We start from the raw sequence: 24,877 nt of genomic DNA, 5'->3' as shown, positions 1-24,877 counted from the left end.
CTATAGGTTCTTTCTCTTTAAGATTTTTCAAAGTAACTCCAAACCTAGATCCGTATTGGATAATTTGATTATGAATCTTTTTATCCAAATTTTCAATTAACTCAAAAGTGGCAATTTTATTTTCAATGATCTCGAGCCGTTGCATAACATGTTCCAAAGTTAAAACAGTTCCATTAACCAAAAGAGGTGGTGGACCAAACAAATCTAACATAGCATTATAAGCTTCAAACGTGTGACTATTCAAGAAATCCCCTCCGACAACGGTATCAAGAACGCATCTATTACAAGGAGTAATGCCTACATAAAAATTGCGAAGAAGAACGGAAGTAGAAAGCTTCCTAGTGGATTTATTTTGAGCATTGCAAATTCTATGCCAATCATCTTTTAAATTTTCTCCCTTCCTTTGCTTAAAATTGAGAATTTCATGTTCGAGAGTAATAACAAGGATAGGGGGACTAGCCATAACGACAAGGTAAACGATCTAACACACGAGCAAACAGAAAAAGGCAAGCAAAAGAGAGAGGAAGAAGAAGGCAAGCGGAAAAGAGAGGAGATTGGGAAAGAGAGGGCGAATAAAAACGGCAAGGGTGAAGTGGGGGAGAGAAAACGAGAGGCAAATGGCAAATAATATAAATGCGAGGGAGATGAGTTTGTGATGGGTACTTGGTATGTCTTCACTTGAGCGAAGACCTCCCCGGCAACGGCATCAGAAATCCTTCTTGCTACGTCTTGAGTTTGCGTTGGTTTTCCTTGAAGAGGAAAGGGTGATGCAGCACAGTAGCATAAGTATTTCCCTCAGTTTTTGAGAACCAAGGTATCAATCCAGTAGGAGGCTCCTCACAAGTCCCACGAACCTACACAAACAAAGAAAGAACTCGCAACCAACGCGATAAAGGGGTTGTCAATCCCTTCACGACCACTTGCGAAAGTGAGATCTGATTGAGATAATATGATAAGACAAATATATTTTTGGTATTTTATAATCTAGATGCAGAAAATAAAGATGCAAATAAAAGTAGATTGAAAGCTTAAATGATAAAAGATAGACCTGGGGTGCATAGATTTCACTAGAGGCTTCTCTCAAGATAGCATAAGTATTATGGTGGGTGAACAAATTACTGTCGAGCAATTGATAGAAAAACGAATAATTATGAGGTTATCTAGGCATGATCATGTATATAGGCATCACGTCCGTAACAAGTAGACCGACTCCTGCCTGCATCTACTACTATTACTCCACACATCGAACGCTATCCAGCATGCATCTAGATTATTAAGTTCATAAGAACAGAGTAACACATTAAGAAAGATGACATGATGTAGAGGGATAAACTCAAGCAATATGATATAAACCCCATCTTTTTATCCTTGATGGCAACAATACAATACGTGCCTTGCAACCCTTTTTGTCACTGGGTAAGGACACCGCAAGATTGAACCCAAAGCTAAGCACTTCTCCCATGGCAAGAAAGATCAATCTAGTAGGCCAAACTAAATCGATAATTCGAAGAGACTTGCAAAGATAACTCAATCATACATAAAAGAATTCAGAGAAGATTCAAATATTATTCATAGATAAACTTGATCATAAACCCACAATTCATCGGATCTCGACAAACACACCGCAAAAAGAGATTACATCGAATAGATCTCCACAAGAGAGGGGGAGAACATTGTATTGAGATCCAAAAAGAGAGAAGAAGCCATCTAGCTAATACCTATGGACCCGAAGGCCTGTGGTAAACTACTCACAACTCATCGGAAGGGCTATGGTGTTGATGTAGAAGCCCTCCATGGTGGAATCCCCCTCCGGCAGAACACCGGCGACGGCTCCAAGATGGGATCTCGTTGATACATAAGGTTACGGTGGTGGAAATATTTCTTCGGTGGCTCCATGGATGTTTTCGGGGTATGTAGGCTTATATAGGAGGAAGAAGTACGTCGGTGGCCACCCGAGGGGCCCACGAGACAGGGGGGTGCGCCCTCCTATCTCGTGGCTGCCTCGGCTGCTTCTTGGCTTGCACTCCAAGTCCTCTGGATCACGTTCATTCCAAAAATCACGCTCTCGAAGGTTTCATTCCATTTGGACTCTATTTGATATTCCTTTTCTTCGAAATACTGAAATAGGCAAAAAAAACAGCAATACGGGTTGGGCCTCCGGTTAGTAGGTTAGTCCCAAAAATGATATATATGTGTAAAATAAAGCCCATAGACATCCAAAACAGGTAATATAATAGCATGGAACAATAAAAAATTATGGATACGTTGGAGACGTATCAGGGACCCAGTTGCATGAAGTGCTTGTCTTAGGTGCCATGATGATGAAAGCCTAGGAAAGGATAAAAATTTCCAGTTCAAATATAAGCCGAAGGAAGTGTCAATATTTAAGATGGCGGCTTATCTCGGGGCCTAATGGTATGAGGATAATTATGATGAATTATTTAAGTTGCCATAAGCATCATTGACAGTTTAGTTATTTAAGCCGCCATGGGCGGTCAAGATTATCAGCTAAAACATTATCTTCTAAACCGGTGATAAGAATCGCCATGGCTAGGGGGATCTAACAGTTACAGATTTTTGCCTAAGTGCGGCATAAACAAGTTCCACAAAGTGTAGTTGCTATTTTGGATCAAACAGTTGTTCAGAAAAGAAAAATATTCTAGACCTAAAAACAAAGCACAGATGAGTTCATCAGTTCTAAGAAGGCCTCTTGGCAATATAAAGGGATCTACTAGTATTAAAAATGAGTGCGGAACAGCTATCGCATAAGTTCTGTACTATTTTTAGATCAGAGGAGGCTGCAGCATTAGAACTATGAAGAGCTGAGCTCGAATGGCGAAGAACACGGAAAAAAACCTACAAACCCTAATGCAGATCTGGAGCAAGGGAAGAGGAAGGCTTACGGTTGCAGGGTTGCTGCGGAGGTTCGCCGCCGTTTCTCTGGACAGACTCAGGTCGATGCAGCGGCCGAGGTCGACGGAGACGAGAGGCGCGGCGGCGGCGACGGAGCTCGAGCAACAATAGGAGCGCGAGGAAGAAGACGCGGAAAGGAGAAGAATTAGAAAGGACCCGGTCGGGTCTATTTATAAGGAAAACTGAGGACTGGGCGCGAAAAATGAGGAGACCAAAGGCATAAGTTATCCAACTACAAGGACGCCTCAACTTTCGGGATGGTCTTTAAGATAAGAATCCGTTGAGGTACATTGGATAAAGTGTAAATTGATGATTGATGACATCACGATGGGTTATCCATAATCTAGAGGATGACATCATGGCGGGTTAAAGCTATCACACAAGCAGGGAGCACAAGATTTTTTAAAGTGTTGAAGATTGCCATGAACCAGTTCAAATCAATCTGGGGCCTAATATTGGGAATATAACTATTAGGCATGACCCGCCCAGGAGGGGCCGGGTCACGCCCACGATGAAGCCCACGAAGACACTTGAAGATGACGGCTCACTTAAAAGGCTTAAGGCCTGTAGAGATAAACCGCCATGTATGCATAAACTTGTATTGTAAGTAAGGAATAGAGAGAGACCGAGCCGGACTTGTTTATGAACCGGCCAGGACTCTGTGAGCCGCTGGTCGTCGACCTCTGTATATAAAGGGACGACCCGACGGCGGTTCAGGGCAAGTAACGTCAGATCGAGAACTAGGTCAAGCGGATTCACTCCATGGTTATCGATTCATAAGCAATCCCACCCAAAACTGGATCGTAGGCTTTTACCTTCACCGTAAGGGGCCGAACTAGTATAAACCTCATGTCCTTTGTCCCGTTTAACCCCTTTAAGCTTCCTAGTTGCGATGGCTCCACGACTAAGTCCTTACGCTAGGACATCTGACGTGACAATTCCACGACACTTTTGGAGCATCTTTTTTTGCCATGACTTCATGAATGTCATTCCATTATAAAATTTTGCAAACTTTTGTCAATGTTTGCCACAAAAAATCTGGTTTATTTTTTTTATTTTTTTGCTATTTGTTTTGAATTTACGGTCCATCTAGGTCCATTCTACTCGTGTGTAAATACTCCATGGCGTGCATGGGCCTCATCAGTGGCAGAGCTTCATGGGGGCTAACCTGGGCCATGGACCCCAGCTCACAAGAAAACAAGCCTCATCTCTTAGTATTAGGCCTATTTTCCACAAGCCTCATCTCTTAGTATTATGGCCAAGTGGAAAACCTCGTCGGTGTTTAGAGCTGCTTTTGAAATGAGCTAATCACTTCTTTTTTTGGAAAATGAGTGAACAATAGTTTCACACTTTGATGTTAGGTTTATGTCATCTCTTTCGGTTTTCATATTTCCTAAAAGAATGAAAGAGTGAATTTGATTCTTCCAAAAGAGATACATAAACGATCTATTCTTTTGAAATGAGTGAAATCCACTTTTTGTAAATGACTAGAACAATGCCCGTGCGGTGCAACCGGATATAAACATTCTAGTACGTTAGCTTGTGATTTACCTGTCAATAATAATGTGATTTGTGTAAATAAATGCTGATCAAATTCTGCCCGTGAATTACCTTATATTTTGATTAGAAGTCTGGTAAGTAATTAAAGTGAAATTGATTCAGAAGGTAAGTAAATTAAAGTGATTGATTATCATATACATGGAAAGTTGGACGAAGGGGTGATGGGAAGAAGGGTAAAATGAGAATGTTACATTATTTTTAAGTAGTATAAGATATAAGATATAAGAGATAAGAGATAGAGATATTCCTCTTTGAAATGAGTGAAATCAAAAAGTGAAAATAGTTTTTTGAAATGAGTGAAACTTTTTTATATGAGCAAAGTAATAAAGATGACTCTTTTGAAACAGTCAAAAACACTGTTATGAAATAGTGGGAAAATGTAAATATCATTTTTTGAAAGAGTGGAACAATGTAATATTTACGAAATTAGCAAAATCTGTATTTTCAAATGAGTGAATCGGTTACTTCAAATGAGTGTTTTTTTTTGTTTAGTGGAATCAACTTTTAAAAATGAGTGAAATTATTTAGTGAAATCTTTTTCCAACAACTGAAACTGTAAAATGATAGAAACAATAAGTTCAAACTAGTCAAAATGCATCTAGCATCGGTCTTGCTTTGAAGATTTTGTCCCCCTGAATTCAAGTATGTAAACAAAGCTTGGCGAACGAAATATTGGTTCGGAAGTTCCGAGCAATTCAAAATGTCACGGCGAGAATAAAATGCAAGTCTTTTGTTTAGAGAGTCTTTGTGTGCATGTCAGTGCGTTTTGTATGTGTACCTCCACTCCTCTAGGCTCCGGCTCTAGAGCTATCTATATATGCTCAGCTGTTAATTCCGCCATGTCAAAGCTCGAGATCACGATGCTTGCAAACGATCTTGACGTGCTGCTCACGACGCTGAACCGCCCGAAAAACTCGCAAAAAGAATTATCCGGACAAAATTTCAAAGACTTTCGTTTTCGGCAACTGTGCCCTCCGGCCCATAAAAATGACGGGACCGAACCGAGCCGGCGTCCATCCAGAAGGTTCCAGCCTGCACGAGCCGCGACCCCGTCCCCGCCGACGGATGCCAGGGCCCCGCCACGCGTCGCCCACACACCATCGGCTCCCCATCCCTCCTCGCGATCTCCACCCGTCCGTCCCATTCATTATCATCACCCCGGCCCCCACCTGCGTGGGCCCCACGGCAGGAATGACTCCTCCACCATCCCTGTCGCGGCCGTTGCTGCCGAGAAGTACTCGCCCCGTGCACCCACCCCGTCTCCCCACACTCACTGCCCGGTAGGCCCCACGCCCCCGACTCCCGGGGCCGGACCCACGCGAGCAGGAGGCGGCCCCGCGCGGGCGTTTTCCCTGAGCCGTCCGTGCCGAGATGGACGGCTGGGGGGCGCGTCACGCGGGGCACAAAACACGCGGCCCCGAAGCACGGGAAAGGAAAGGAGAGAGGGATTGAGATTCCAGCGGCGACGGCAGGCAGGCAGGCAGAAAAGGCGTTGCCAAACAGAAGCGTCGCGTTGGGGAGAGAGGGGGAGCGGCGGGCGAGCGAGCGAAGCATCCATGGCGGAGCACAAGGAGGAGTCGGTGATGGACAAGATCACGGAGAAGTTCCACGGCGGGTCCTCGTCCTCCTCGTCGTCCGACGACGACGAGAGGAAGTCGGGGTCGTCGTCGTCCGTCAAGGCCAAGATCTACCGCCTCTTCGGCCGCGAGAAGCCCGTCCACTCCGTCCTCGGCGGCGGCAAGCGTGAGTCCCCCCCTCCCCCCGCTCGCGCGCTTCGCTTCCGCCGCGTGGTTTCGTAGATCCGGCCGCACCGGGGTCTCGCGCTCCCGCGGGGCTTGCCCGGGCGCTCAAGAGGAAACCTGCGGTTGCTCTGGTCTCTCTGGAAAATTTCGTGTCCGTCGAGATAGGTCTCGCTGATTGCTAGTGTGCGTAGGAAGCGTCCCGATCTGCGATTTTCCGAGCCCAGGTTCCGCGGCATTGCCCGTCCGCAGGGTGTGAATAGGGTAGCATACATCAGATTAGTACTATTTGTGATTGAAGTGATTGTGCGATTCTGCTGCTCTGCTCTGCTGCATCCTAGTACTAGCTTAAACCCTGAGATGCTCTGTTTGTTTTCTAGGAGTTGATAGATTGCTTGTTGGTCTGGGCTTCTGATGTGCTGTGCTTATGTGTTATTTTTGCAGCTGCCGACCTCTTCCTGTGGAGGAACAAGAAGATCTCCGGTGGGGTGCTCGCGGGCGCCACCGCCATCTGGCTGCTGTTTGAGGTCCTGGAGTACCATCTCCTCACCCTCCTCTGCCACGGCTTCATCCTCACCCTGGGCATCCTCTTCCTCTGGTCCAACGCCTCTGCCTTCGTCAACAAGTGAGCTTCACTAAATTTCCCTTGTTATTTGCACCCAGATCAGTTATAGGATGACAATGCCTGGTTAACCTGGATCAATGCTGTGTAATCACAATGATCCTAACAGTTTTAGCAATTGCTCTAGTTTTTGGTTGTAAACAACTGCTTGCAATTGTTTTCAGGTGCCCTCCCAACATTCCAGAGGTGAAGATCCCCGAGGACCTGGCTGTCAATGTTGCCCGCTCGCTGCGATACGAGATCAACAGGGGCTTTGCTAGCCTGAGGGCGATTGGTCAAGGCCGTGACCTGAAGAAATTCCTGATTGTACGTTGATTGGTTGTGTGATTTAGTTTCCTTTAGCCTTCACTGCTTAAACCCTGTTTATGTTATCAGTCGCTTATATTGTGTCGTCTCTTTGTTCTCAGGTGGTTGCAGGCCTGTGGATCCTCTCTTTCCTTGGCAGCTGCTGCAATTTCCTGACCTTGTTCTACATAGGTAAATGTGGTTTCTTGCTACAGTCTGTTTGTTACTTACATATGTGCAATAAGCTTGCGTAGCATTGTTTCACTGATCATGCCTTCTTGTTTGCAGTCTTCATGGTGCTTTACACCGTGCCTGTTCTGTACGAGAAGTATGAGGACAAGATCGATGCTTTTGGAGAGAAGGCCATGGTCGAGCTGAAGAAGTACTACGCCATCTTCGATGAGAAGTGCCTGTCCAAGATTCCCAAGGGTCCGTCCAAGGATAAGAAGCAGCATTAGAACGGTAGAGAGTACCCTGCGCAGATTTACTTTCAAAGTTGATCACTACTCGTCGGTTTTCAAGGATGGTTGTGATTCCATGTCCGTAGCTGATAGTAGATACCACTATCTGGTCAAAACCCTGGCACGGTCAGTAGTCATGACGTGCAACTTCTACGAACTTAAAAGTCATGCCAGCTTTTGCTCAATATCCTGTTTCCAATTCTATGTTCAACGTAGCATCCTCACTTGCAAGTCGTGTTGGTGTAATATGGCAGTGATGTTTGCGACTTTAGTAGACTTGCTATAATGAATGAAGTGGCTCTTTTGGTGTTATGTCATTCCTTGGGTTCATATACACAATGAAGTGGCTCTTTTGGGTGTTCTGTAATTCGTGGGGTTTATATCGTTTGTTGGTGTCGATATGCCTATGCATCCTGGAGGCTTCAGTTGATTCGGATGAATGTATTGTCTATCATGTTTGTGTGCTGAAGCGTCTAGTTAGATTTGTCGGATCACTTGTGGCTTGTGTATGTATAAACCACCTTGAATTTCAACGCTCTCTCTTGGGTATTGAGCCTTTGATTGAGAAGTAAATACAGCATTAACATCTTGGAAATTACTCCCTCCTTTCTTAGATTTGCCTAAATACGGATGTTCAAGTCACGTTTTAGTATTAGATACGCCCTCCGTTCTTTAAAGAATGTACTTTCAACTTTGTTGGTGGGTTACGAGGCTGTTTTCCTCTTGTACGTGGCGGCTGCAACCCTAGCTGCCGCCAGAGGCCGATTTTCAACGCCGTTCTCCGGCGGCTCCCCTCCGCCGTCGACCTCGGTCGTCGGTGGTGAGGGGGGTCGCCGGATCCACGCGTGTGGATCATTTTTACTCTTTCATAGTCTAGGTTTTTAGGTTGTTCATCGTCTTTGCTTCGCCGGCGACGATGACGACGCTGAATAAATATTCTTCAGATCCTTTCCTGACGAGGCCATCGGTCCTATGGTTGGGGATGGATCTAGAAATTAGTCTGTTCAAGCAAGGATGGCGTGGCGGCGGCGGCATCCTCGTGGTGGACCTGTGTCCTCGGGCTCCGTCGTTGCGACGACGTTTGCTCCAGCGTCGGCGTGGAGCTTGGGAGGTAGTCCAGGAGCGGATGCAGATTGTGGTATGCATCGACGACATCTGGAAGACAGAACGTGTGCTGGGTTCGTGGTTCGTGGATGACAGGTATGGTTTCCTCCTTCGGCATCTTAGTCGTGGTGGGGTGCCAGATCTGGAGTTAGATGGCGTGTCCGGAGTGTTGCCCCGGTCTGATTCGTTCAACGGCAATGGCTTCACTTTTGGTGAGCCACCTTGGAGGTCCGCAAAGCTGCATATCAGCGATGGAGCCGCGTCGAGCTCGGGTGAGGAGGTGATCCGTCATTCTTTTCTTCGGTGGCTGCTGTGGTGGTGCCGGAGGCAGGTGACGGGCGTTAGTGTCAAGCTCAGAGATGTTCTGCCATCTTTTCTGTTTTGTCATGTCGGTTTTTACGTGACTTGTACTTTGTTCTTTATGATATGAATGAGACACGTATTACCAGGCAAAAAAAAAAAACTTTGTTGGAGGGTCAAGCTATCTCAATATTTGACCGAGTTTGTGCAAAAATATATCAATGTTTATGAAATCAAATAGGTATATGATGAGAATATATTTTATCATGAATCTAATGCTACTAATTTAATGGCATAAATGTTGGTGCATTATTGTATAAATACGATCAAACATAAAAGTATTTGATTTTCCAACAAAGTTGGAAGTATACTCTTCAAAGGACGGAGGGAGTACATCTGTATCTAGACAAATCTAAGACAAGAATTTTGAGACGGAGGGAGTACAAGAAATCAAAATGGTACTTGCTAAAACATGAGAAATATATAAAATCATTTGGACACATGAGCACTTGTTCGTATCAACAGCTATTGCTTTTAGTGCTCTGTTGACAGCGGTGTAGGAGGAGAACGCTTAATTTTAGATGTTCTCATTGAACATTTGATGGTGAATTGCAGCAGGGCGAATGCTGGTGTCCATAATTGTCAGAATTGAAACGGTACCATAAAACTAATTTACACAGCTATACAATCAAATTCACTGAAACATGAGAATTCCAAAGTTGTCTGGGCACATTGTTTTCAGAATCACTACTTGCATCGTCACTGCCAGATGACGAAGACGGTCGATCACGAGCATTTAATATATACTCCCTCGGTAAGGAAATATAAGACCGTTAAAGGGTGTAACAAACAACTTGGTACATGAAAGAGTGAAATCAGCCCAACAAATTAATGTACAGCTGAATATCCAGTGAATGTGCAGAGCAAAAGTAACAAAAATAACAATGACTTGTGGACTACACAGCCAAAAGTCTGATCAATCGCGAAAGGGATATTATGATTACAAATTTTAGCGTCAAATTGCTCAGCCAGAGAATTAAGAATTGAACGGCGTTGCCGACAAATTGCTCTATTTGTTGCGGTACTCCAGCTTATGCACTCTGTATTAATGATAATTCAGCATGTCTTGGGGGTAACATTGTAAGTTGCCAAGTGTAAGTTCCATCGAGAATATTAACACACGGGAGCATTACCTGCATGCTTGCTGTGGAAAACCTCTTTCCAGTTCAAACTGGGATCATCAAAAACTGAATATAGATGCATGCTGTTGGAGCTCAAATGGGAGGTGGTAAAGAAGAGGGAGTAGTTCATTTTCCATAACTTGTTGTCGTTTGCAGATGAATTCCATGGCCTTATTCCTCCTTGATTTATCTCCTTGACAACTCCTAAGTAGTCCCAGGTTACACATATCTTCCTAGAATTCAGGCCTTCAGCCAAAGTCACTGCTTCTTTGCATGCACAAATCTTCCTAGAACCAAGCTCAGCAAGCTACTGTCAGGACAAAGCAAGATGCCAGGAAGTTGGCAGCTCACAACAAAGCAAGATGCCACATCAACCTAAGTGTAAAATTGCATTATATCAGTATAGTAAACCACAAAAATTCAGAAGCGAGTGCAATGTGAGAATTGTACCTTTGGAGAGCAATGGACATCCCTTATGTTTGAAAAGCAGCCATGACATACTATTTTCAATGGCACATAAGTTTTTACTTCTTCACTTGACTTGATCTAGTATTGTACCCTCAATCATATATCAAGCAAATGTAATTAATCCTTCCTTGCTCCAACTGGACGCTGTATGTCAAACAATACTCTTGGTTAAAAAACCAGGTGTGCGAAAATTATATGAACATGCAAAAGGTAACCATTTTTAAAGTAATACCATATAAAATAGAAGAACATGAAAATAAATACAACATATGCAAGAACATTGTCATGGTCTGAATTAAACCATCGTACAGAATGGCGCTCCTAAACTATTATCATTCTGACACATATCCTACGGAGAAATGAATTGATCATACAGAAGAATACCAAATGAAAAACTACACAAAAATGAAAACCAGATAAGTACTGAAGATATCTTATATGGACCTTGAGGTATTACGTAGGCAAAGATGCAGTTTTCTGAATGGCGCTCCTAAACTATTATCATTCTGACGCATATCCTACGGACAAAATGAAGTGATCGTATAGAAGAATACCAGATGAAAACTACACAAAAATGTAAACCAGATAAGTACTCAAGATATCTTGTATGGACCGTGAGGTATTACTTAGGCAAAGATGCAGTTTTCTGTCGCATCCTCTGTATGAACCGTCCACTGTGAAAGCTCCTGTGAGCTACATCTGAATGGAACTTCTCCAAAGGGTAAGAAAACACAGCTATATCCACAAGTTTAGCAGAGCAAAAAGCAACGCAAGTTGCACAAATATTCAGGAGAATAAGGCTCTGAAGGAAGAGTTACACAAATAAGAGTATAATGTACTGTCTATATTGATAACATGCTGTCCTAATTGGCATAAAGAAGCTGGAGAGATTGAATCAGACTAACGGTGCATATATGCATTGTAGGATCCAAATCCCTAGCTAGCCCTTGTGCGTAACCAACTAATGCGTAGGGGATAAGATAGATGCTTATTCAGTGAAAGTTCATCAAGAAACCACGCCCAACACACAATACTTCAAAGTATAAACCAAGCAACAGGTTTCGAAATAATATGGCCCATGGGGATCGAGGGGGAGGTAACTGGGACTCACCTGCTGTTGTCGTGGAAACTGACCTGGTAACCACGACGACCGACATGGAGGGCCGCCGAGGTGACAACAAGGATGAAGGTAGCTGGACGCCCGCCTCCTGCGCTTCGCCACACCATTTATCTTGCCTAAATTCTAAAAAGCGCAACTGCACTTTTTTCAGGTCCTGAGCTCCGGGCCGTCGGATCTGGATCCCGATCATGAGGTGCCGCACTGTCGTTGTGGAGCAAAACATCCACACTCCACACGATTACGGTAGGGACGCTCTACCGACAAGTCTCCCACACCTCATCCACTCTACTCAAGCCCCAAGCCTTTGTCGGCGTTCTGGTAACCAGGATACCCAGACTTGTCTGCCTGTGGCCCACAGCGTGGCTTCTTCGACAGACTGGCACGACCCATTGGCAAGATTACCAAGACAAGGCCCTCGCGGGGCCCCCTTGGCCTCGCGAGGCGGACGACACCAAGACCTCCAGAAGGAGCGGCCTCCCCAGGCTGCCTCCTGAGGAGCGGAGTTTTCTATGCAGGTACCCAGCCTCACGAGGCTGCGGTGAGGCAAGTCATGACGACCAAGGCCAGGCAGGCGCCACCGGGCGTAGAGAAGACAATTTCCTCTTTGGTGCTAAGGAGGCAAGGACAGGCATGGGTTCCCGAGGAATCTGTCAAAGGTTTCCATTCCGGTGCAACGAGACCAAGACCACGGGCTCGGCAGGACAGAGGTCATCGTCGAGTCCACCGCTGCGTCATGACCAGAAGCTTTGCACGCAAATACCACCTTTCGTCAGGATAAGATGTACTACTTGTCCCCTTTCAAATTGGCCGTTGTGGGATCCCTTCCCGCCTATGTTTTGGGGGAAGAGAACCAAGGCCACTATAAATATAGGTTAGCCACCACCGTAGAGGGGGGGGGTCCGATTCGAGCTGTCGACTCATTCCTCACCTCCCGAGCCCTCGCAAGGCAGCTCAATCACTTTACTAGTTCATCCTCAAAACTCCTCGTGAGACCAATCCACCCCAAAGCAGGAGTAGGGTTTTACACCGCAAGGTGGCCCGAACCTGGCTGTGTCCATCTTCCTCCTCGCTCACGCGAACCCAGCAAAGCTAGGCTGTAGAGCGGCGAGCTGGAAACTTGAGAGGTTGAGTTCTTCGCACACACCACAGAGTTCGAACCTTTGTGGGTCTACGGAGCCCAGAATCCGACATTGGCGCGCCAGGTAGGGGCGTGTCGAAGTCCTTCTTCCACCTCCGCGTCGCTTCTGCTCCGCCTCCCCCATGGCCAACGCACGCCATGTCCGTGCAGAGCACTGAGCCGCTCGTGTCGCCTAGACGGCACCCGTGGGCAACGGTGCTCCTCGCCGCTCTGCCTCTCCCGTGGCCAACGCTGCCACTGACCCTGCGGCTCACGAGCAGCAGGACTCGTCGCTGCTGCCTCCCGTGTGGCGTGATGGCTGCACCGCCACTCCGTCACCTACTCCCGCCGCGGTGTCGTCCTCCCATGCTCGCCGTGGCCCAGAGAACGTGCAGGCTGTGCGGCTCATGGCGCGCGAGCTCCTGCGTTATAGCCCCACCAACGACCTCTACGAAGACTGGCTCGGCCACATTGCTGAGCTCGTCAACACCGCCGGTGAGGCCCCTGTGCCGTCCCGCTCGCTCCTTCTCCCGCCATCCCAAGCGGGTGACGTGGCCTACGACGAGCCTCCTCCACCTCCTCGGCGTGGTGCTGACCAGGAAGCTAGGCACGACGCTCCCCCGCATGACCGACGACGCGAGGCGTGGGTGATGGATGAAGCAAGCCGTTAGGTGGTGTAGCAACCGCAGGCCGACGCGCGCGCTCCCAGCGCCAGCCCCAGGACCCTGCGCCGCCAGAGCCTGTGGCGCGTGGGCATCAAGACCGAGCTCCTCCCGTGCGCGTTGTGCCCCCGAGCGCGGCGGGCTGCCGTGCCTTCACCACGGAACTGTGCTGCATCGTCTGGCTCAGCAAGTTCAAGCCGGATATGCCTCCATGCTATGACGACACCCCCGACCCCGCGGAGTTCCTCCAGCTCTATGCGCTGAGCATCGAAGCGGCGAGCGATGATGAGAAGGTTATGACCAACTGGTTCGCCATGGCCCTCAAGGATGGCGCACGGTCTTGGCTCCTGAACCTCCCGGAGGGTCGATTTCCTCCTTGGACGAGCTTCGCGAGCGTTTCATCACCAACTTCCATGGCACCCGCGACCGCGCTCCTTAGTGGGTGACCTACGGTGAGCGAAGCAGCAGCCGGGCGAAACCCTGCACAAGTACATACGACGCTTCATGAATGTTCGCCTCAAGATCCCGAAGGCCTCGGACGAGGCCATCATCTCAGTGTTCACTGATGGGTCCGAGATGTCAAGATGAAGGAGGAACTCTCCATCCACGAGGATCTAGACTCGGCCCTGGAGATGTTCAACCTGGCAAACAAGCGCGCAAGGGCTGAGGAAGGCTGACTCTCCCTCCTGGAGCTTCCTGAGGCCGACCCAGAAGACAAGAAGGCCAAGGCTAAGGAGGCAAAGCGCAAGGGCCCCGTGATACGTCTCCAATGTATCCATACTTTATGAAGCATTCATGCTATTATATTATCTGTTTTGAATGTTTATGGGCTTTATTATACACTTTTATATTATTTTTGGGACTAACCTATCAACCGGAGGCCCAGCCCATATTGCTGTTTTCTTACCTATTTCGGTGTTTCGAAGAAAAGGAATATCAAACGGAGTCCAAATGGAATGAAACCTTCGGGAGCGTGATTTTTGGAACGAACGTGATCCAGGAGACTTGGAGTTGAAGTCAAGGAAGCTTCAAGGTGGCCACGAGGGTGGGGGGCGCGCCCCCCTGTCTCATGGGCCCCTCGAGCGTCCCCCGACGACTTCTTTCGCCTATATAAGTCCATATACCCTAAAAACATCAAGGACAACAACAGATCGGGAGTTCTGCCACCGCAAGCCTCTGTAGCCACCAAAAACCAATCGGGACCCTGTTCCGACACCCTGCGGAGGGGGGGATCCCTCACCGGTGGCCATCTTCATCATCCCGGCGCTCTCCATGACGAGGAGGGAGTAGTTCACCCTCGGGGCTGAGGGTATGTACCAGTAGTTATGTGTTTGATCCCTCTCTCTCGTGTTCTTGAGGTGATACGATCTTGATGTATCGCGAGCTTTGCTATTATAGTTGGATCTTATGATGTTTCTCCCCCTCTACTCTCTTGTAATGGATTGAGTTTTCCATTTGAAGTTATCTTATCGGATTGAGTCTTTAAGGATTTGAGAACACTTGATGTATGTCTTGCCGTGCTTATCTGTGGTGACAATGGGATATTCACGTGATCCACTTGATGTATGTTTTGGTGATCAACTTGCGGGTTCAGTGACCTTGTGAACTTATGCATAGGGGTTGGCACACGTTTTCGTCTTGACTCTCCGGTAGAAACTTTGGGGCACTCTTTGAAGTACTTTGTGTTGGTTGAATAGATGAATCTGAGATTGTGTGATGCATATCGTATAATCATGCCCACAGATACTTGAGGTGACAATGGAGTATCTAGGTGACATTAGGGTTTTGGTTGATTTGTCTTAAGGTGTTATTCTAGCATGAACTCTATGATAGATCGAACGGAAAGAATAGCTTCATGTTATTTTACTACGGACTCTTGAATAGATAGATCAAAAAGGATAACTTTGAGGTGGTTTTGTACCCTACCATAATCTCTTCGTTTGTTCTCCGCTACTAGTGGCTTTGGATTGACTCTTTGTTGCATGCTGAGGGATTGTTATGTGATCCAATTATGTTATTATTGTTGAGAGAACTTGCACTAGTGAAAGTATGAACCTTAGGCCTTGTTTCCTACCATTGCAATACCGTTTATGCTCACTTTTATCATTAGTTACCTTGCTGTTTTTATAATTTCGGATTACAAATACCCATATCTACTATCCATATTGCACTTGTATCACCATCTCTTTGCCGAACTAGTGCACCTATACAATTTACCATTGTATTGGGTGTGTTGGGGACACAAGAGACTCTTTGTTATTTGGTTGCAGGGTTGTTTGAGAGGGACCATATTCATCCTATGCCTCCTACGGATTGATAAACCTTAGGTCATCCACTTGAGGGAAATTTGCTACTGTCCTACAAACCTCTGCACTTGGAGGCCCAACAACGTCTACAAGAAGAAGGTTCTGGAGTATACATCACCCCGCTGTGCTCGCGGCCAAGCCTGAGATGAAGCACAGCCGTGACCACGACGAACCCTCGAGGGGCAATCGCCCATTCTACATCTTCCACAACATGCACATCCACAACTCCAACGACTGCCAGGAGCTCAGGGCGCTCCGTGACGGGTGCCTCGGTCATCGCCCTAAGCACGGAGACCGCGCTACGGCCATGGAGGAGGCCGTGATGGAGGCTGCTGGGACAACCGTGACTCTCGTCAGGACTGGCGTGATCAGCCTCGCGAGGACCTTTGGTAGGGTCAGCCTCGTGATGGCCCTTGGCAAGACCAGCCTCGCGAGGACCGCCCTCAGGGCAATGCTAGCCTTCCTTTGTTACCGCCGCCACGAAGGAGAAACGATGACAATCAGAATACGACGGGCCGGGGGCTTCCAGGAGCCTCAGGCGATTGCTTGCATCCTGGGTGGTGCTTAGGCCCCTGCTACTTCTTGAGCTTGTGTTGGGTTTTCTCTTGAAGAGGAAAGGGTGATGCAGCAAAGTAGAGATGAGTATTTCCCTCAGTTAAGAACCAAGGTATCAATCCAGTAGGAGAAGAACGTGCAAATCACCAATACCTGCACAAACAATCAAACACTTGCACCCAACGCGATAAAGGGGTTGTCAATCCCTTCAAGGCCACTTGGAAAAGTGAGATCTGAAAGAGATAGATAAATAGAACTAAACAAAAGATAAAATATTTTTGGGTTTTTTGGTTTATAGATTTGAAAATAAAAGATTGCAAAATAGTAGATCGGAAACTAATATGATGGAAAATAGACCCGGGGGCCATAGGTTTCACTAGAGGCTTCTCTCATGAAGGCAAATAATACGGTTGGTGAAAAGATTACTGTCGAGCAATTGATAGAATAGCGCAAAGTTATGACGATATCTAAGGCAATGATTATGCAATATAGGCATCACGTCCATGTCAAGTAGAGCGAAGTGATTTTACATCTACTACTATTACTCCACACATCGACCGACTCCTGCCTGCATCCAGAGTATTAAGTTCATAAGAACAGAGTAACGCATTAAGTAAGATGACATGATGTAAAGGAATTAACTCAAGCAATACGATGAAAACCCCATCTTTTTATCCTCAATGGCAACAATGCAATACGTGTCTCGCTACCCCTACTTTGTCACTGGGTGAAATCACGCAAGATTGAACCCAAAGCTAAGCACCTCTCCCATTGCAAGAAACACCAATCTAGTTGGCCAAACCAAACCGATAATTCGAAGAGAAATACAAAGATACCAAATCATGTATATAATAATTTAGAGAAGTTTCAAATAATATTCATAGATAAACTGATCATAAATCCACAATTCATCCGATCTCGACAAACACACCGCAAAAGAGTATTAAATCGAATAGATCTCCAAGAACATCAAGGAGAACATGGTATTGAGAATCAAAAAGAGAGAAGAAGCCATCTAGCTACTAGCTATGGACCCGTAGGTCTGAAGTGGACTACTCATGCTTCATCGGAAAGAGTTGATGTAGATGCCCTCCATGATCGATTCCCCCTCCGACAGGATGCCGGAAAAGGCCCCAAGATGGGATCTCACGGGAACAGAAGGTTGCGGCGGTGGAAAAGTGTTTTCGTGGATGCTTCTGAGGGTTTGAGAATATATGTGAATATATAGGAGGAAGATCTAGGTCAGGGGGTCACCGAGGGGCCCACAAGGTAGGGGGGCGCGCCCTCAACCCTTGTCGCCTCCTCGTGGCTCTTTTGACTTGAACTCCAAGTCTCCTGGGTGTCTTCTGGTCCAAGAAAAACCATCGTAAAGTTTTATTCCGTTTGGACTCCGTTTAGTATTGCTTTTCTGCGAAACTCAAAAACAAGGAAAAACAGAAACTGGCACTGGGCTCTAGATTAATAGGTTAGTCCCAAAAATAATATAAAATAGCATATCAATGCATATAAAACAATCAAACAGATAATATAATAGCATGGAACAATCAAAAATTATAGATACGTTGGAGACGTATCAGCCGCCGCCTCACATCACATCTTTAAGCAGTTCCCTCGCGAGGTGAACGCTGCCCTCTCAAAGCTTGAGGCGGTGCGTCCTCTCAGGTGGTCGAAGCACACCATCAACTTCGACTCCAAGGACCAACTTAAGTGCCCCACCGCTGCTGGCGCGCTCCTGATGCTCTGCATGCCAACCATCAGCAACGTCCTCGTCACCAAGTGAAAGTGCAACTAATCCCTGAGTGGTTTTGGTAATTCTTAATAACATATAGCTCATTGAACTAATACTCTTTCAAGATGATCATTTCAGAGAGTTCAATAATTGGCATGGCATGGACTAGAGATGTGGACCCCTCAAAATACAAAGGATACATATTGAAAACAAGCTCAAGACTCTCATTTTTATTTAAGTGATCCAAGATCACATTGAGTCCATAGGAAAGCCAATACTATTAAAAGGGGATGAGGTGTTGCTTAATGGATTTCTTGCTCAAATTGCTTAGTGACATGCTCCAAAACCCTCAACTACTTCTTCAATTCCACATATGTCCCAAACCTAAATGTCAAATTCGGCCCCACCGATTTGATCTACCCGGCGCCACCGAGTTTCATTTGACATAGCCACTGCCACAAACCCTAGTCACTTCGGTCTCACCGATAGGGATTTCGGTCTCACCGAGATGGGATTGCAAACTCACTGTTTCCTTTTTTTAACACTTCGGTGGGCGAATCGGTCCCACCGAGTCTACAATGCAAACTCCCTGTTTCCTTTTCATAACACTTCGGTCTCACCGAAGTGAGCGAATCGGTCCCATCGAGTTTGCCTGACCAACTCTCAATGTGCCTATTACTGAAATCGGTCCCACCGAGTTGATGTGACTGGTCACACCAAGATTACGTTATACCCTAGCCCTAGCAAATTGGTTCCACTGAGTTGACTGTATCGGTCCCACCGAAAATCCTAACGTTCATATTTTGACCTGAATCGGTCTGACCGAGTTTCATGATTTGGTCCCACCGAGTTTGGGAATCTGTGTATAACGGTTAGATTTTGTGTGGAGGCTATATATACCCCTCCACCCACTCTTCGTTCGTGTGGAGAGCCAACAGAACGTGCCTACACTTCCACCATTTATTTTCTGAGATAGAACCACCTACTCATGTGTTGATACCAAGATATTCCAATCCAACCATATGAATCTTGATCTCTAGGCTTCCCCAAGTTGCTTTCCACTCAAAACATATTTCCACCATAGTCAAATCTGTGAGAGAGAGATGAGTGTTGGGGAGACTATCATTTGAAGCACAAGAGCAAGGAGTTCATCATCAACACTGTTGGGGAACGTAGTAATTTCAAAAAAATTCCTACGCACACGCAAGATCATGGTGATGCATAGCAACAAGAGGGGAGAGTGTCGTCCACGTACCCTCGTAGACCGTGAGCGGAAGCATTATGACAACGCGGTTGATGTAGTCGTACATCTTCACGATCCGACCGATCCAAGTACCGAACGCATGGCACCTCCGAGTTCTGCACATGTTCAGCTCGATGAAGTCCCACGAACTCCGATCCAGCAGAGTGTCGAAGGAGAGTTTTGTCAGCACGACGGCGTGATGACGGTGTTGATGAAGCTACCGACGCAGGGCTTCGCCTAAGCACCGCTATGATATGAATGCGGTGGATTATGGTGGAGCGTGGCACCACACACGGCTAAAAGATCAATGATCAACTTCTGTGTCCATGGGGTGCCCCCCTCCCCATATATAAAGGAGTGGAGGAGGGGAGGGGCCGACCCTCTCTATGGCGCGCCCTGGGGAGTCCTACTCCCACCGGGAGTAGGATTCCCCCCTTCCAAGTAGTAGGAGTAGGAGAGAAGGAAGGGGAAGAGAGAAGAGAAGGAAGGAGGGGGCGCCGCCCCTCCCCATAGTCCAATTCGGCCTAGGCCTTGGGGTGCATGCGGCCTGCCCTATGCAGCCCCTCTATCTTTCCCGTATGGCCCAATAAGGCCCAATACTTCTCCCGGCAAATTCCCGTAACTCTCCGGTACTCCGAAAAATACCCGAATCACTTGGAACGTTTCCGATGTCCGAATATAGCCTTCCAATATATCGATCTTTACGGCTCAACCATTTCGAGACTCCTCATCGAGTCCCCGATCTCATCCGGGACTCCGAACAAAATTCGGTCATCAAATCACATAACTCATAATACAAATCGTCACAGAACGTTAAGCGTGCGGACCCTACGGGTTCAAGAACTATGTAGACATGACCGAGACTCATTTCTGGTCAATAACCAATATCAGAACCTGGATGCTCATATTGGCTCCTACATACTCTACGAAGATCTTTATCGGTCAAACCGCATAACAACATACGTTGTTTCCTTTGTCATCGATATGTTACTTGCCCGAGATTCGATCGTCGGTATCTCAATACCTAGTTCAATCTCGTTACCGGAAAGTATCTTTACTCGTTTCGTAATGCATCATCCCACAACTAACTCATTAGTCACATTGCTTGCAAGGCTTATAGTGATGTGCATTACCAAGAGGGCCCAGAGATACCTCTCCGACAATCGAAGTGACAAATCCTAATCTCGATCTATGCCAACTCAACAAGTACCATCGGAGACACCTGTAGAGCACCTTTATAATCACCCAGTTACATTGTGACGTTTGGTAGCACACAAAGTGTTTCTTCGGTAATCGGGAGTTGCATAATCTCATAGTCATAGGAACATGTATAGGTTATGAAGAAAGCAATAATAGTAAACTAAAACGATCAAGTGCTAAGCTAACTGAATGGGTCAAGTCAATCACATCATTCTCTAATGATGTGATCTCGTTAATCAAATGACACCTCATGTCTATGGTTAGGAAACACAACCATCTTTGATTCAACGAGCTAGTCAAGTAGAGGCATACTAGTGACACTTTGTTTGTCTATGTATTCACACATGTACTAAGTTTCTGGTTAATACAATTCTAGCATGAATAATAAACATTTATCATGATATAAGGAAATATAAATAACAACTTTATTATTGCCTCTAGGGCATATTTCCTTCAGTCTCCCACTTGCACTATAGTCAATAATCTAGTTCACATCACCATGTGATTTAACACAAATATTCACATCTGTATGTGATTAACACCCATAGCCCACATCGTCATGTGACCAACACCCAAAGGGTTTACTAGAGTCAATAATCTAGTTCACATTGCTATGTGATTAACACCCAAAGAGTACTAAGGTGTGATCATGTTTTGCTCGTGAGAGAAGTTTAGTCAACGGGTATGTCACATTTAGAGCCGTATGTATTTTGCAAATATTCTATGTCTACAATGCTCTGCATGGAGCTACTCTAGCTAATTGCTCCCACTTTCAATATGTATCCAGATTGAGACTTAGAGTCATCTGGATCGGTGTAAAAGCTTGCATCGACGTAACTCTTTATGATAAACTCTTTTATCACCCCCATCACCGAGAAACATTTCTTTACTATCCATTGATCTACTCTTAGATCACTATTGTAACCCCTTGCCAAACTTATGGCAAGGTACACAATAGGACTGGTACACAACACATCATACTTTATAGAACCTATGACTGAGGCATAGGGAATGACTTTTCATTCTCTTTCTATTTTCTGCCATGGTCGGGTTTTGAGTCTTACTCAACTTCACACCTTGCAACACATGCAAGAACTCCTTTTTGACTGTTCCATTTTGAACTACTTCAAAATCTTATCAAGGTATGTACTCATTGAAAAATCTTATCAAGCGTCTTGATCTATCTTGATGCTCAATGTGTAAGCAGCTTCACCGTGGTCTTCCTTTGAAAAAATCCTTTAAAACACTCATTTATGCTTTCCAGAAAATTCTACATCATTTCCGATCAACAATATGTCATTCACATATACTTATCAGAAAGGCTGTATTGCTCCCACTCACTTTCTTGTAAATACAGGCCTTTCCAAAAGTCTGCATGAAACCATTTGCTTTGGTCAACTCATCAAAGCATATATTCAAACTCCAAGATGCTTGCACCAGTCCATTGATGGATCGTTGGAGCTTGCACATTTTGTTAGCACCTTTAGGATTGACAAAACCTTCTAGTTGTATCATAACAACACTTATTTAAGAAATATCCATTTAAGGAATGTTGTTCTGACATCCATTTGCCAGATTTCAAAAAATGTGGCAATTGCTAACATGATTCGGACAGACTGAAGCATCATTATGAGTGAGAAAATCTTATCATTTTCAACACCTTGAACTTGTCGAAAACCTTTCGCAACAAGTCGAGCTTTGTAGATAGTAACACTACTATCAGTGTCTGTCTTCCTCTTGAAGAACCATTTATTTAACTTGGCTTGCTGATCATCGAGCAAGTCAACCAAAGTCCATACTTTGTTCTCATACATGGATCCTATCTCAGATTTTATGGCCTCAAGCCATTTCGCGGAATCTGGGCTCATCATCACTTCCTCATAGTTCGTAGGTTCATATTGGTCTAGTAACATGACTTCCAGAACAGGATTACCGTACCACTCTGGTGTGGATCTTACTCTAGAAGACCTACGAGGTTCGGTAGCAACTTGATCTGAAGTTTCATGATCATCATCATTAACTTCCTCACTAATTGGTGTAGGAATCACTGGAACAAATTTCTGTGATGAACTACTTTCCAATAAGGGAGCAGGTACAGTTACCTCATCAAGTTCCACTTTTCTCCCACTCACTTCTTTCGAGAGAAACTCCTTCTCCAGACAGGATCCATTCTTAGCAACGAATATCTTGCCTTCGGATCTGTGATAGAAGGTGTACCCAACAGTTTCCTTTGGGTATTCTATGAAGGCATATTTCTCCGATTTGGGTTTGAGCTTATCAGGTTGAAACTTTTTCACATAAGCATCGACCCCAAACTTTAAGAAACGACAGCTTAGGTTTCTTGCTAAACCACAGTTCATATGGTGTCGTCTCAATGGATTTAGATGGTGCCCTTTTAACGTGAATGTAGTTGTCTCTAATGCATAACCCCAAAACGATAGTGGTAAATCGGTAAGAGACATCATAGATCGCACCATATCTAATAAAGTGCGGTTACGACGTTCGGACACACCATTACGCCATGGTGTTCTAGGTGGCGTGAGTTGCGAAACTATTCCGCATTGTTTCAAATGAAGACCAAACTCGTAACTCAAATATTCTCCTCCACGATCAGATCGTAGAAACTTTATTTTCTTGTTATGATGATTTTCCACTTCACTCTGAAATTCTTTGAACTTTTCAAACGTTTCAGACTTATGTTTCATCAAGTAGATATACCCATTTCTGCTCAAATCATCTGTGAAGGTCAGAAAATAATGATACCCGCCGTGAGCCTCAACACTCATCAGATCGCATACATCAGTATGTATTATTTCCGTAGGTCTGTTGCTCGCTCCATTGTTTCGGAGAACGGAGTCTTAGTCATCTTGCCCATAAGGCATGGTTCGCAAGCATCAAGTGATTCCAAAATTCCATCAGCATGGAGTTTCTTCATGTGCTTTACACCGATATGACCTAAACGACAGTGCCACAAATAAATTGCACTATCATTATTAACTTTGCATCTTTTGACTTCAATATTATGAATATGTGTATCACTACGATCGAGATCCAACAAACCATTTTCATGCTCAACGCAAACACCAAATAACACTTATTTAGGTTCAACACTAATCCCGAAAGTATAGGGAGTGTGCGATGATGATGATCATATCAATCTTGGAACCATTTCCAACACACATCGTCACTTCACCCTTAACTAGTCTATGTTCATTATGGAACTCCCGTTTCGAGTTACTACTCTTAGCAACTGAACCAGTATCAAATACCGAGGGGTTACTGAGGGAGTCCTGGATTAGGGGGTGTCCGGATGGCCGGACTAAGACCCTTGGCCGGACTCCCGGACTATGAAGATACAAGATTGAAGACTCCGTTCCGTGTCCGGATGGGACTTTCCTTGGCGTGGAAGGCAAGCTTGGCGATACGATATGAAGATCTCCTCCCATTGTAACCGACTCTGTGTAACCCTAGCCCTCTCCGGTGTCTATATAAACCGGAGAGTTTTAGTCCATAGGGCGAACAACAATCATACCATAGGCTAGCTTCTAGGGTTTAGCCTCTCTGATCTCGTGGTAGATCTACTCTTGTACTACCCATATCATCAATATTAATCAAGCAGGAGTAGGGTTTTACCTCCATCGAGAGGGCCCGAACCTGGGTACAAACATCGTGTCCCTTGTCTCCTGTTACCATCCGCCTAGATGCACAGTTCGGGACCCCCTACCCGAGATCCGCCGGTTTTGACACCGACATTGGTGCTTTCAATGAGAGTTCCTCTGTGTCGTCGCCTTTAGGCCCGATGGCTTCTTCGCTCGTCAATCGCGATGCGGTCCAGGATGAGACTTTTCTCCCCAGACAGATCTTCGTATTCAGCGGCTTCGCACTGCGGGCCAACTCGTTTGGCCATCTGGAGCAGATCAAAAGCTACACCCCTGGCCATCAGGTCAGGTTTGGAAGCTTAAACTACACGGCCGACATCCGCGAGGACTTGATCTTCGACGGATTCGAGCCACGACCGGGCGCGCCGCACTGTCACGATGGGCATGATTTAGCTCTGCCGCCGAACAACGCTCAGAGCGTCGCTCAGGTGTCCGCTCCAACCATTAGCTCGGAGCCCACTGCGCTAGTCGGGGATGGACGGTTGGACGCCGCCCCGGAAGCTGCAATCTCTACGGCGATAGAGCCGGATACCAGCCTGGTCCTTCGCAAGGCCCGTTACTCCAAGGTGCTGGACTCCGCTCCGGACTCCGTATATCCCGCACCTCTTCCGATCAAGCCCGATTGGGCTCCGGTCATGGAGTTCACCACCGCG

The 24,877-nt window shown here is 46.0% G+C and overlaps 1 protein-coding gene across 1 annotated transcript; it reads left to right on the top strand.

The window, feature by feature from the left end:
• The first annotated feature begins 5,910 nt into the window (after positions 1 to 5,910).
• On the top strand, positions 5,911 to 7,897 carry LOC123141132 (reticulon-like protein B1). The gene is made up of 5 exons (XM_044560360.1): positions 5,911 to 6,216; positions 6,657 to 6,837; positions 6,999 to 7,140; positions 7,242 to 7,311; positions 7,408 to 7,897. The coding sequence occupies exons 1-5, from the start codon at positions 6,030 to 6,032 to the stop codon at positions 7,575 to 7,577; spliced, it is 750 nt and encodes a 249-aa protein (XP_044416295.1). The 5' UTR covers positions 5,911 to 6,029; the 3' UTR covers positions 7,578 to 7,897.
• The last annotated feature ends 16,980 nt before the right edge of the window (positions 7,898 to 24,877 follow it).

The sequence above is a fragment of the Triticum aestivum genome, chromosome 1B (genome assembly GCF_018294505.1).
Source record: "Triticum aestivum cultivar Chinese Spring chromosome 1B, IWGSC CS RefSeq v2.1, whole genome shotgun sequence".
In the NCBI taxonomy this organism is placed as follows: domain Eukaryota; kingdom Viridiplantae; phylum Streptophyta; class Magnoliopsida; order Poales; family Poaceae; genus Triticum; species Triticum aestivum.
Note: the sequence above shows the minus strand (reverse complement) of the source record. Positions and strands in the feature narration are given on the sequence as shown.